We start from the raw sequence: 12,020 nt of genomic DNA, 5'->3' as shown, positions 1-12,020 counted from the left end.
GAGATGACCAATCAGTTTTACCCAATCAGGAAGGAACAACGGAGTTTGAAACTCACAACATAATTTGACATTACAGAAATTTAAGTTCACACTGAGGGCATGAAAGTAAAGGAGAACTGTTTGGGAAGAGGATTGGGAACAGGAGGAAGGGGAGGAGGGAAGGGAAGGCAGTTGGAGGTAAATATGAACAAAGGACAATGATGTAAACAGAAAATCGTCATTAGGAAACCCATTGTTTTGATGCTAACTGGAAGTTAATTTAGGGCTAGCAAGACAGTCAGTGAGAAAAGGTTCTTGCCTGCAGGTCTGACCACCAAGTTCAAACCCCAGGATCTGCATAGCAGAAGGGAAGAACCAGCTCCCACGAGTGTCCTTCAACCTTCACATGTAAGCCATGGGAGGCACACCCACACACATACAAAATAAATGACTGTAACATGCACTATTTTAAAGATGAATCAAAACTACTGAACTCGAAGGCTGTGGCCCCTGGTAGATGATCCAAGCTCCAGTCAATGGCCTCACACCCATGCGTGTATGGGCAGCACAAATTGAACTCTGGGTTAATTTTAAAATAACAAACAAAAAGAACACAAAGTTGGTAGGGATGAGAGTGGATTTGAGAAGAATTAAGGGCATGAATGGTGGGGGAATATGGTGAAAACATATTGTATGCATGTACAAAATGCTCCAAGAACTGATTTTAAAAATTGTATTTTTAGAAGAAAAAGAAAAAAATAACAATGAACATGGAACCACTGAGAAGAAATGACAGCTTTGTCCATCAGGAGAGTAGCCAGAAGAAAGAGGCCATGATGCCTTCACAGGACTCCATTCAGTGCTTAGGAAAGAAGCCAGGGACTGGCCCGCCTTCTGGGCCTCTGCCTGCTCCATACAACACCCCAAGAAAAGTGCAAGTTATTTCATAGAAAAAGCAAGAAGCTTCCACAATCAGCAATCATACGCTGACTCCAAGGTGGCTCAGGGGAGTAGACAAAGCCTGGGTCTGGCAAGGTGTGGCCTGCCATGTTGGACAGGATGGGTAGGGGCATGACAGATGGATACACAGATGATGCATGAGGGATTCTCAAGGTGACCTCCCTGGTTGGTTTCGTCCCCCAGGCCTCTATCTGAACCCTTGACCCTCACAATCCCGAGTTGAGGCACTCACGTGGACGTAGGGACGCACTCTGTTACAGGGGAACCAGCCGACTTCATTAGTAGCAGTATTTCTTCCCTAAAAAGGCAAGAGGCAAAAGCATGAGCAGAATTTATAGGTATCCATTCGCGCTCATGTGTGTGTGTGTGTGTGTGTGTGTGTGTGTGTGTGAGAGAGAGAGAGAGAGAGAGAGAGAGAGAGAGAGAGAGAGAGAGAAAGACAGACAGACAGACAGAGACAGAGAGACACAGAGAGAGAGAGAGAGAGAGAGAGAGAGAGAGAGAGAGAGAGAGAGAGAAAGACAGACAGACAGAGACAGAGAGACAGACTATGTACTCACCTGCATGCATACATCCATTTCTCCTCTCAAAGGATACCATGTTTATTCATCTCTCACTCACCATGAGGAATCAGGGACATGTTTCAGAGGTAGAGGCCCTGCCTAGAATCCCCCAGTGAGGGGCTGGGGACTTGACCAGGGTGGAGCCCCGCCTAGAATCTCCCACTGAGGGGCTAGGGTATGGCTCAGCAGATAGAGTTGCTTAGCACCCTTAAAGCCCTGAGACCCACCCCAGCACCACAAGATTAAAAAAAAAATCTAATCCATAGACTTAAAGATATTGTGGTGGCCTTTAGAGCTGCCAAGGAGTACCAGGCTCCCAGGAAGGTGGTCATCCCTGGATATCTCCACTCACATACCCATCCCACAGAGACCCACTCCAGAAACTCACGAGACTATGGCCCCACTCCCTCAGGTTCCCTGCACCCATAACCATGACCTCATCTACACTTGTACTCCTCCGGAAGCAACTCAAGGGCCTCATGAGGCTGGGCCCTGACCCCTCCATGTCGCCTGTACTTATAACTTCATGCCTTGCCCCTCACTCCTACAGCCACAGTTCATACCTCCCACCAGTTGTGTTCAGCCTCTGCCTTAGTGAGCTCCACAATGTCCCCAGGGTTGAGCCGCAAAAATACTCCAAAGGCTCCAGGTGGGGGAGGGATCCCATAGTACTCCTGAAACACTTCCATCTTAGGCAGACCTGGAGGTGGAAGGAGATAGAACGACATAGCTAACAGAACGCTCAAAGCTGTGTCTAAGATGAGAAAGACTGATCGTACCAAGTGGTGGTGAGAGTGTGGGGAAACTAGAACTCAGGCTGAGGAGCATCTACTGAAGTGTATCTGCCCTGGATCCCAGCAATCCCACTGCGGCTTACACACAAGGCAATGTATTCACAGCTGCCTAGAAGTAGAGCCCCTGCCTATAATCCCCCAGTGAGGGTCTGGGAGTGTGGTCAGGGTGGAGCCCCGCCTAGAATCCCCAGTGAGGGGCTGGGGGCGTGGTCAGGGTGGAGCCCCGCCTAGAATCCCCCAGTGAGGGGCTGTGGGCGTGGTCAGGGTGGAGCCCCGCCCAGAATCCCCCAGTGAGGGTCTGGGAGTGCAGTCAGGGTGGAACCCCACCTAGAATCCCCAGTGAGGGGCTGGGGGCGTGGTCAGGGTGGAGCCCCGCCTAGAATCCCCAGTGAGGGGCTGTGGGCGTGGTCAGGGTGGAGCCCCGCCTAGAATCCCCAGTGAGGGGCTGGGGGCGTGGTCAGGGTGGAGCCCCGCCTAGAATCCCCAGTGAGGGGCTGTGGGCGTGGTCAGGGTGGAGCTCCGCCTAGAATCCCCCAGTGAAGGGCTGTGGGTGTGGTCAGGGTGGAGCCCCGCCTAGAATCCCCCAGTGAAGGGCTGTGGGCGTGGTCAGGGTGGAGCCCCGCCTAGAATCCCCCAGGGAGGGGCTGGGGGCGTGGTCAGGGTAGAGCCCTGCCTAAAATCCCCCAGGGAGGGGCTGGGGGCGTGGTCAGGGTAGAGCCCTGCCTAAAATCCCCCAGGGAGGGGCTGGGGTGTAGTCAGAAGTGGAGCCTCCTCCCCCTCCTGGAGTAGCATCCAGATGCTTCCCTCATAGCACTCTGCACACTCACCCAGTTCATTCCTTTTCTTTTCCTGGGCCCTTCGATGTAGCTTGTCCTAGTCGGGGAGATAAAGAAAGTAGACACCTATTCCCAGCCAGGTGATTCCTTAGCTCTTCACTGTCCTTGTCCAGCCAAGGATGGTGATGCCCATTTCTAGGGTCTCCTGATTCCTCTCTCATGAGCCTCTGTGATTTCCCAAGTACAGAATGAAACTGGATCTTACCTTCTTCATAGTGCCTGAGAAATCTACGGAAGGGAAAAGTGCATATTCAGAAAGAAAATCCCCCCACAGAGAAGCAAGCCCATCTCCCCCACATTGGCCGAGAAATACCTTGCCCATGGCGGCCACATGGAGGTACTCTCCCCAGACACTCCTTGTGTGCAGGTGCCCTGCACCTATGACAGCGATATCCCTGGTAGAATGTGCCTCTGGAATGCAGGAGAGATAAAGGAGAGTCATGAGGTGTTACTGGTACCCTAACCATCAACACATGTCCTTTGAAAGGAAGCAAAGGCTAAGTGTGGTGATGCACACCTGTCATGCCAGCATTGGAAGGATGAAGCAGACAGTATGTCCAAGTCTAGCCTGGGCTACTAAGGGAGACACTATCCAAAAGAAGGATAAGGGAGAAGAGGAGAAGGAAGACAGGTGGAGGAGGAGTAATGGATCACAGTAAGGCTTCCCTTCTCTCAAGCAGGTGACCAGTGAAGGATCTCTCTCTACAGAGGAAAGTCTGAGCAAGCCCAAGGCTCAGGGTCTCCCACACACCCACCTGAGTAACATCTGGCAGGCCTTGCAGGAAGTGGTCTCCTCAAAGGAGAACATCTGGAAGTCATGCCCATTAGCTGTGGCATTCTCTGGGTAGATGTTGGAGCTGGAGAGAGAATTTGAAAGCAAAGAACCAATATGTCATCCCATACATGGACGAAGAGCATTCTACAGAATAAAGGTATTGCAGTATCCATGCATGGATGTTTGAATTGCATCCACCTTCAGGCTACTGTGAGTTGGGTGCTGTGAGTATCAAAGAGAGAGGAAGCAGGTGGGCAGGTACCATACGGTTAGGAGAAGGAGGGAGAGTGATAGTTTACAGGGTACAGAGTTTCCTTTGAGGTGATGGCAGGGTTCTCAGCTAAGAGGTGATAATTACACATTTCTAATGTGTTAAATGCCATGGAGTTGTAGCTAAAAGATGTTTGGGGTTTTGTTATACAACTTTCACCTCAACAGAATGAAGAGCAGGTGGAGGGGGCAGCAGAGGAAGAGAAGGAGGTGAAAAGAGAGAAACAGATGGAAAAGTGGGAAAGGAGTGTGTACACGGAGGAAGAAATGGAGGAGAAGAGAAGAAAAACTAGAGAAAGAATGGAAAGGTAGAGGAGAAAGAGATGAGAAGGTCTTCGTTTTTATTTTTGTCCTTTTGTTTTTAGTTTGTTGTTACTGCTGTTTCAGGTTTTTCATTTTTAGCTTTTGGGGGGGTTTTGTTGTTTTTAGTTTATTGTTGCTGAGGGTGTGTGTGTGTGTGTGTGTGTGTGTGTGTGTGTGTGTGTGTTTTGTTTCGTTTTGTTTAGTGTGGAGAGTGAACCAAGCAACAGGAGAAGGGGACTCACATGGCCATTTCAAACTGTTCCATCCACTTCTTCTTCAGCTCCCGAGTCTTGAAGAACAGCTCATAGCCCTGGGCACCTTGATCCTCGATGAGAAGGAACATATGGCTCCACTGTATGTGGAGAAATGGGTCTCAGATTGAACCCCTTGCAGAAGGCAGGACCACATCCCACCTTCCCCTCATCCCTTGGGCTAGCAAACCACTCCTGCTGCTGGATATGTGCGCGGATGTGTTCACACAGGGCCGTCTAGACCATCCAAACACACATGCACAAGCCCAAAAGCCACACATAGCCTTCTCTACAGCAAGCCATTATCCGTGTGTTTATTCTCTAAGGGGTAGAAGGGAAGAGAGGGGGAAGGAGACGGAAGAAAGGAAGGGAGAGCTGATCCAAGAGGGAGATTTCCACTCTTTTGTGGAATATGACTCTAACTGTGTAAAGGTGTGTTACATTTGTTTATGCTGCATTTGTTTAACAATGTAAGGATGGGGATTTAATTATGTAAAGATGTGTTTCATTTGTTTAGCTTTGCCTGCCTAAGGCACCTGATTGGCCTAATAAAGAGCTGAATGGCCAATAGCTAAGCAGAGAAAGGATAGGTGGGGCTGGCAGGGAGCGAGAATGAATAGGAGGAGAAATCCATACTCAAGAGGAACTAGAGAAGAAGAGAGGAAAGAATGAGGGAGACGCCCAGGTCCAGAAGCCAGGCAGCCATCAACCAGCCAGACACAGAGACAGCAAAAAAGTAGAAAAGGCAAAAAGCCCTGAGGCAAAAAGTAGATAAAGAGAAACAGGTTAAGTTAAAAGAGCTAGCCAGAAATGAGCTGAGCTAGAGCTGAGCATTCAGGACTAATAATAAGTCTCTGCGTCATGACTTGGGAGCTGGATGGTGGCACAAAAGAAAAAGCCTGGTGTACAACTCAAGCATCATGTCCACACTCTGACCAGTGGAATCTTGTCAACAGCCCACCTCCCCTCTCCTCACCCATCACTGTCTGGGATCCTGTGTTACTTTCTTTGTAGAATCCTTTTCCTTTCCATCCTTAGTTCCTGCGATGTAAGTGCGATGGCAGAGGGGATAATGCCTGGGTTTTTGCTATTTTTTATTGTTTGTTTTGGTTTTGTCCCTTGAGGTCTGTGTTTCTAGTTGGTAGTTGCTGTTGTTTTCTCAGTACAGAAACTGAGCCCAGGGCCTCCCACAATCACTCAACCACTAAGCTCATCCCAGACTGGCTCTGAACTCACTCTGTAAACCAGGCAGGCCTTGGACTTGAGGTCCTCCAGCCTCAGACTCCCAAGTAGCTCAGATTACAAGTCTGCGCGCCACCCAGTCCACCACCATGTCTATGCTAGTGCCCTCATGAACGATGCAAATATATAAGAGCTCAGCATTGGGCTGGGGCAATGGCTCAGCTAAAGAAGTACTTGGGGACCCGAGTTCGAACCCCAGAACCTACATTAAAAATATCAAGAGTAGCCAGATGGTGATGGCACACACTCTTAGTCCCAGAACTCTGGAGGCAGGGGCAGGCAGATCTCTGTGAGTTTGAGGCCAGCCTGGGCTACAGAGCGAGATCTAGGACAGCCAGAGCTGTTACGCAGAGAAACCCCGTCTCAAAAAAACTGTGTGTGCGTGTGCGTGTGCGCGTGCGTGTGCATGTGCGCGCGCGCGCGCGTGCGTGCGTGCGTGCGTGCATGCGTGTGTGTGTGTGTGTGTGTGTGTGTGTGTGTGTGTGTCAAGAGTGATGTCTTATGCTTGTAATCCCAGAGCTGGGGAAGCAGAGATGGGCAACTCTCTGGGTCACTCTGATCAGCTAGACAGTCTAGCCTAAGGGGCAAGCCCCAGGTTCAGTGAAGAAAAAACAAAACAAAACAAGGTGTTGGGTGACCCCTGAGGAATGGCACCTGAGCCTGCCTCTGGACTCCAACTTACACACAGAATAGAATTTTTAAATGAGAAGGTTAAATAGCAAGCAGTTAGCCTCTCTCACACACCCACATGCAGGCAGCCCCAAGGCCAAGCTGCCCGAGCACCAATCCGGCTGACAGAGCCCACCTTCTTGTTGTCTCGCTCCCCGGAGGAGTCATCCCGAACTTGGAAGGTGTGCAGGTTCACCGAAGCCTTGAGGTCATAGGAGTCCCCGCGGCGTTTACAGATGAGCAGCGCTTTGTCCAGCAGGAAGGCATACCTGCAAGCCTCCAGGTCAGGGACCCGGGTCTGACCCCTCACCCTTCCAACTCCCCCGATCCCCGTCTCCCAGGCCTCTCCCCTCCTGCAAGGTGGATTCTCACCCTGACCTTAACTAACTCAGTCAAGCTCAACGGTATATTCTAACCTCACCCATGTGATCTGAGTTGGCACAGCCCTGTCCGACTTCACTCAACCACACATCCATCAAGACTCCATGGACAGTTAAGGTGATTCCACCAACCTTTCCATCCATCAATCAGGCCCCATTCCTCTACTTGACCCAGGCTTCTCTCCAAATTTAGGAACCTGGCCCACATGTCTGTTCGGGAAGCTGGCCCCACCAAGAATCCTTCAGGTATATCTTGGCTCCACTCATCTCTCTAGGCGTCTAGCCACGCCCCCTGGCCAGACTGCACCCCAGATCCATGTTGACTCTACCTACTTGCCTGTCTAAATACCTGGAATCATATGGGCATAGTGTCTCTTGCCTTTAATTCCAGCACTCAGGAAGCAAAGGCAGGTAGATAGATCTCTGTGAATTCAAGGCCAGCCAGGGCTACTTACAGACCCTCTCTTACAAATAAGAGACCCTGACCCTACACAGGTTCACCTCAAATCTATGTTCACCCTGCCCACCCATCTAGAAATCAGGCCCCACCACTGCCCAAGCCTCGCCCCATACTCAAATTGACTCTGTTCCACCTTCCACCAAAGCGCTGGCCCCGCCCACACCCTCTGCTCCTCCCTTGGTTCGAGTTGGCTCCACCCACCTGTCCGTCTTTGACCGACGTTCCACTGAGGCAATCTTGAGCTCACCATCAATCTTAGGCCGGCCATAGTTGGCCAGAGACTGGTCCTACACAGTAGGCAGAGTGGAGTTTAACCATGGCTCTCCAGAAGGGGATCAGCACCCTGCCCGTGGGTCCACACCCTTGGCCCACCGGACTTCACCCCTCACCAGGTTCTCAATGGACAGCTGGAAGTTCGTGATCTGCCGCAGGGTCTCATTGTCCCTCTTGACCTCATTCACACACTGTGCCAGGTCCTGTGGGCAGGAAACGGTAAGACAGGCTTCCTTGCCTACGCCCCTGGCCCGACCCCTGCTGTGGGCAGTAGAGGATCAGCCCCCGCCAGGAGGCAGAGAGGGTGCTGCCAGCTTGGGTACCCAACCAGCAACACCCACTCCCTCACCCTCATGGCGTCCAAGGCCAACCGCAGGTTCTCCTTTTCCGTGGCATCCTGCGTGTGTTTCACTAGCTCCTGTGTGGACCAAGGAGTCAGGTGTCACCTGGGCCTGTCCCTATCCCCCAGAAGAACTTCCAACCGATGCTGACCCACCCGGTCCTCCTAGAGGCTAGGGCATGACCCAAAAGCTGATGCATCCAACCGCTGGAAACCAGCTCTTCCCTATCCTCTAGGTACAACTTAGGATGCTGTAAGGATTCATTTTAAAGGTCATGTTGACAGCCGAGAATCACCTGAGAAGAGAGTCTCAGTGAGGGACTGTCTAGATGGGGTTGGCCTGTGTGTGAGTCTGTGGGGATTGTCTTAATTGTCTTCATAGAGGTGGGAAGACCTGTCCCTTGTGAGTGGCACCACTGCCGGGGTCTGGTTCCTGGACCTGTGTAAGTGTAGGGATTGCTCTAAGCCCAAGTGAGGGACCATTCGTTCAGTGGGCGCTGCACTTGATTGTGGGCGTGGTTAGCCGCTTTGACTTCCTGCCTCGACTTCCCAAGATGGTGGGCTATAACCTCGACGGTTAGCTGATTAAGCGCTTCCTCCCTTATGGTTGCCTTTGGGCATTTTCATCTCAACAAGACAAAGGAGACTAGAGCAACACCCAGCCACAGCCGCGAAGCCCCCGCCTTGTGCCGGCACCTGGAGGAGGAGGTGGTATTTCAGCACCCGCTGCATGGGCACCATTAGCAAATCCCGCAGGGTGAATCTGCCGTTGTTGGCTCTCTGGGAACATTCCTGGAAGGGCAGAAAACAGGAGCATCATGGGAACCAGATGGACGCGGGAGGGAGGGGGAGGCAAAGGGAGGGGAGGAGGAGGACAGACAGACAACAGTACAGATGGCCAGTCTGTAAAGCGCTTGCCGCACGAGGAACTGACTTCCATCCCCAGAACCCACAGTTAAAACAAATACAAACTAAAGATAAAATAAACTGGGCAGGTTGGTGCAGGCGGCTGTGAGCTCCGCGCCAGTCAGCCTAACCAAATGAGCAAGCCTCAGGTCCCAGTGAGAGACCCTGTCTGAAAAACAAGGTGCCGGGGCTGGTGAGATGGCCCAGCAGGTAAAGAGAATTGCCAACAAACCTGACAGTCTGAGTCCGGTCCCTGGCGCCTCCACAGACACACTGTGGCCTGTGCGCACAGAGAGAGCAAACACACAAATAGATGTATTTATGTAAATGTAAAAGAGGGTCTGCAGAGACGCGCGGCGGTCAAAGGCACCGGCCGCTCCTGCGCAGGACCCAGGTTGGATTCTCAGCACCAACATGGAGACCCACAACCATCTGTAACTCCAGTTCCAAGAGATGGGACACCACCTTCCGGCATCCACAGGCATGGCCTGCAAGTGGTGCACATGGACATACATGCAGGCAAGCAAAACTCACACCACATAAACAACAAAAAAATTTAAAAAGGTGGAATGTGGGAGGGGTACACACCCAGTGTTGACTTTGGGCCACTACATGAACATGTGTGCATACACACACACACACACACACACACACACACACACACTTTGAATAGATATGTTTGAGTAGCTTTCTATTCCCATGCCTTTCATCACACAACCCACCCAAAGCACAGCTTCTCCCAGCAAAGGAAATAAGGAAAGGGGGGATGTTGTGGGCTAACAGAGGCTTCCTATGAGTCAGGGGAGGGGAGACAGGTGGGGGGCAGCGTTGGACTTAGCCGGTGGGGGAGGGAAAGGGACCCATGGGCCACACTGGGATCCAATTCAGATGAAGTCTCAGTCTTGGCATCAGGGCTTTCCCAGGATCAGGGTCTTAGGGTAAAGCTGGGTCATCATCCCAAAACCAGGGTTCAGTGTGAGGTGAGACCTGGGTTCAGGGTCAAGGCAGGTCATCTCAAGGTCAAGGCGCTCCTGAGGTATGGGCTCAGAGTTGTGGACCATATCTTCCCTGATCTATTTTCTCTGCATGGCCTCTGGAAGCCTTTCCCCTTAATGACCCCAGCTAGGGGCTGGGGAGACAACTCAGTTGGAAAAATCCTGGCCATGCAATTATAAAGACCAAAGTTCATCCACATGAACATCCAGGCATGGTCACATATGTCCAACTCTAACCCTGGGGGGCAGGAGTTGGCAGGGGACAGAAACAGATATGAACTGTCTGACCAGCAAGTCTGCCAATCAGTGAGCTGTGGGCTCAGTGAGAGACCGTGTCTCAAAATTTAAGATGAGGAGCTATAATGGAGGACACCAACCTCTGACTTCCGAATATACATGTGCACACAAGCACACAAGCACACAAGCACACACACATACACACACACACAGACACACACACACACACACACACACACACACACACACACACCAGGCATAGTGGTAAATAATTGTAATTCCAGCTCTGGGAAAGTAGAGACACTCAGGTCCCTGGGGCTCCCTGGCCGGTCTAGCCTACTAGGTGAGTTCAAGAGCAGTGAGAGACCCTGTCTCAAAAATCAAGGTAGGTGGTAAGACCCAAGGCTGTCCTCTGACATCCACAAGCAGGCACACACACGTGCATGGACGGACAGACACTTATGCATGTGCACACCTCATGCACAAAAGATTGTAAATTGCAAAGTGGACCCAACTCCATCTGTCCCGTGCTCCCCAAGACCCTTAAGCAGAGCGGGGGGATCCCTCCAGGGCGGCACAGGCCCACCTCCAGCTTCATCTGCACATCCTCCCTCGCTGTGGCCACTTGATCCAAGCGCTTGCTGGCCGACTCCACCTGACTGCAGTAACGGCCATAAACAAGGAACCTGTGGGCCAGGGTGGGACACCACGGAAGGGTGATTATGAGGTCAGAGATATCTAAGCACCCATTCTGGCCTCATTCATCCCAAACGCATAACCCCGAGCCACAGTTTCCCCATCTGTAACACAGGCCTGGCAGCAATACCTCCCGGGGGGTTGCTTTAACAGTAAACGGTAGCGTGCAGCTGAGGCTCTTACCAGACTGTTGCATACAGTCTGTGCCCAACGGTTGTTGACTTCACAATTATTGTGCACCAACTGTGTGCCAGCCCCTGTTCTAAGTACCTGATACAATGGTTTAGTCAGTCCTTATTGTAACCCTGAACAGGAGGATTCATAGTTGAGGAAGCAGAAGCTTCCCAGTGACACACAGCGGAAGTGAAAATTAAACAAGAGCTGGGAAAGCCAGCTGGGGGAGTGGCTCAGGGGTGGAGCCCCTCCTAGAATCCCCCAGTGAGGGGCTGGGGGCGTGGTCAGGGGTGGACCCCCTCCCTAGAATTCCCCAGTGAGGGGATGGGGGTGTGCTCAGGGGTGGAGCCCCGCCTAAAATCCCCCAGTGAGGGGCTGGGGGCGTGGTCAGGGGGTGGACCCCCCTAGAATCCCCCAGTGAGGGGCTGGGGGCGTGGTCAGGGCGGAGCCCCACCTAAAATCCCCCAGTGAGGGGCTGGGGGCGTGGTCAGGGTGGAGCCCCGCCTAAAATCCCCCAGTGAGGGAATGGGGGAGTGGTCAGGGGTGGACCCCCCTAGAATCCCCCAGTGAGGGGCTGGGGGCGTGGTCAGGGGGTGGACCCCCCTAGGATCCCCCCAGTGAAGGGATGGGGCGTGGTCAGGGGTAGAGGTTCCACCCCGAACCCCCCCAAGTCCTGGACTCACTCAGCCTTCATCCCCCGTTCAGTGAAGAACCCTGCCCAGTGTTCTCTAATGTCTCCCATGCTCTGGCATGGCTGTGATCTCCAGAGTCTGGTCAGCCACGTCTCACCTTTCCTTATACTTGATGAAGACCTGGTACAGCATGGTTGCTCCTGGGGCAGCCAGGGCATCCTTCAGCTCCTTCAGGAAGTGGGTGTGCACGGAGAGCAACTCCTACCCCAGGGAAAAAGGAAGGGA

The 12,020-nt window shown here is 52.2% G+C and overlaps 1 protein-coding gene across 1 annotated transcript in view; it reads right to left on the bottom strand.

Annotated features, from left to right (window-relative positions):
• Vav1 (vav guanine nucleotide exchange factor 1) overlaps positions 1-12,020 on the bottom strand; it is a 53,628-nt gene that overhangs the window by 17,795 nt on the left and 23,813 nt on the right. Inside the window, exons 8-21 of the mRNA XM_028861210.2 lie at positions 11,893-11,996; positions 10,820-10,919; positions 8,792-8,887; positions 8,105-8,173; positions 7,872-7,958; positions 7,684-7,769; positions 6,779-6,911; positions 4,723-4,832; positions 3,888-3,989; positions 3,446-3,543; positions 3,338-3,360; positions 3,124-3,169; positions 2,066-2,202; positions 1,172-1,237 (exon numbers count right to left, since the gene is read on the bottom strand). Coding sequence (XP_028717043.1) covers positions 1,172-1,237; positions 2,066-2,202; positions 3,124-3,169; positions 3,338-3,360; positions 3,446-3,543; positions 3,888-3,989; positions 4,723-4,832; positions 6,779-6,911; positions 7,684-7,769; positions 7,872-7,958; positions 8,105-8,173; positions 8,792-8,887; positions 10,820-10,919; positions 11,893-11,996 — 1,257 coding nt within the window. The remainder of the gene's footprint in view (positions 1-1,171; positions 1,238-2,065; positions 2,203-3,123; positions 3,170-3,337; positions 3,361-3,445; positions 3,544-3,887; positions 3,990-4,722; positions 4,833-6,778; positions 6,912-7,683; positions 7,770-7,871; positions 7,959-8,104; positions 8,174-8,791; positions 8,888-10,819; positions 10,920-11,892; positions 11,997-12,020) is intronic.

Source organism: Peromyscus leucopus, chromosome 22 (assembly GCF_004664715.2).
Source record: "Peromyscus leucopus breed LL Stock chromosome 22, UCI_PerLeu_2.1, whole genome shotgun sequence".
Classification (NCBI taxonomy): Eukaryota; Metazoa; Chordata; class Mammalia; order Rodentia; family Cricetidae; genus Peromyscus; species Peromyscus leucopus.
The sequence above is the reverse complement of the archived record's forward strand: the minus strand, read 5'-3'. Positions and strand labels throughout refer to the sequence as shown.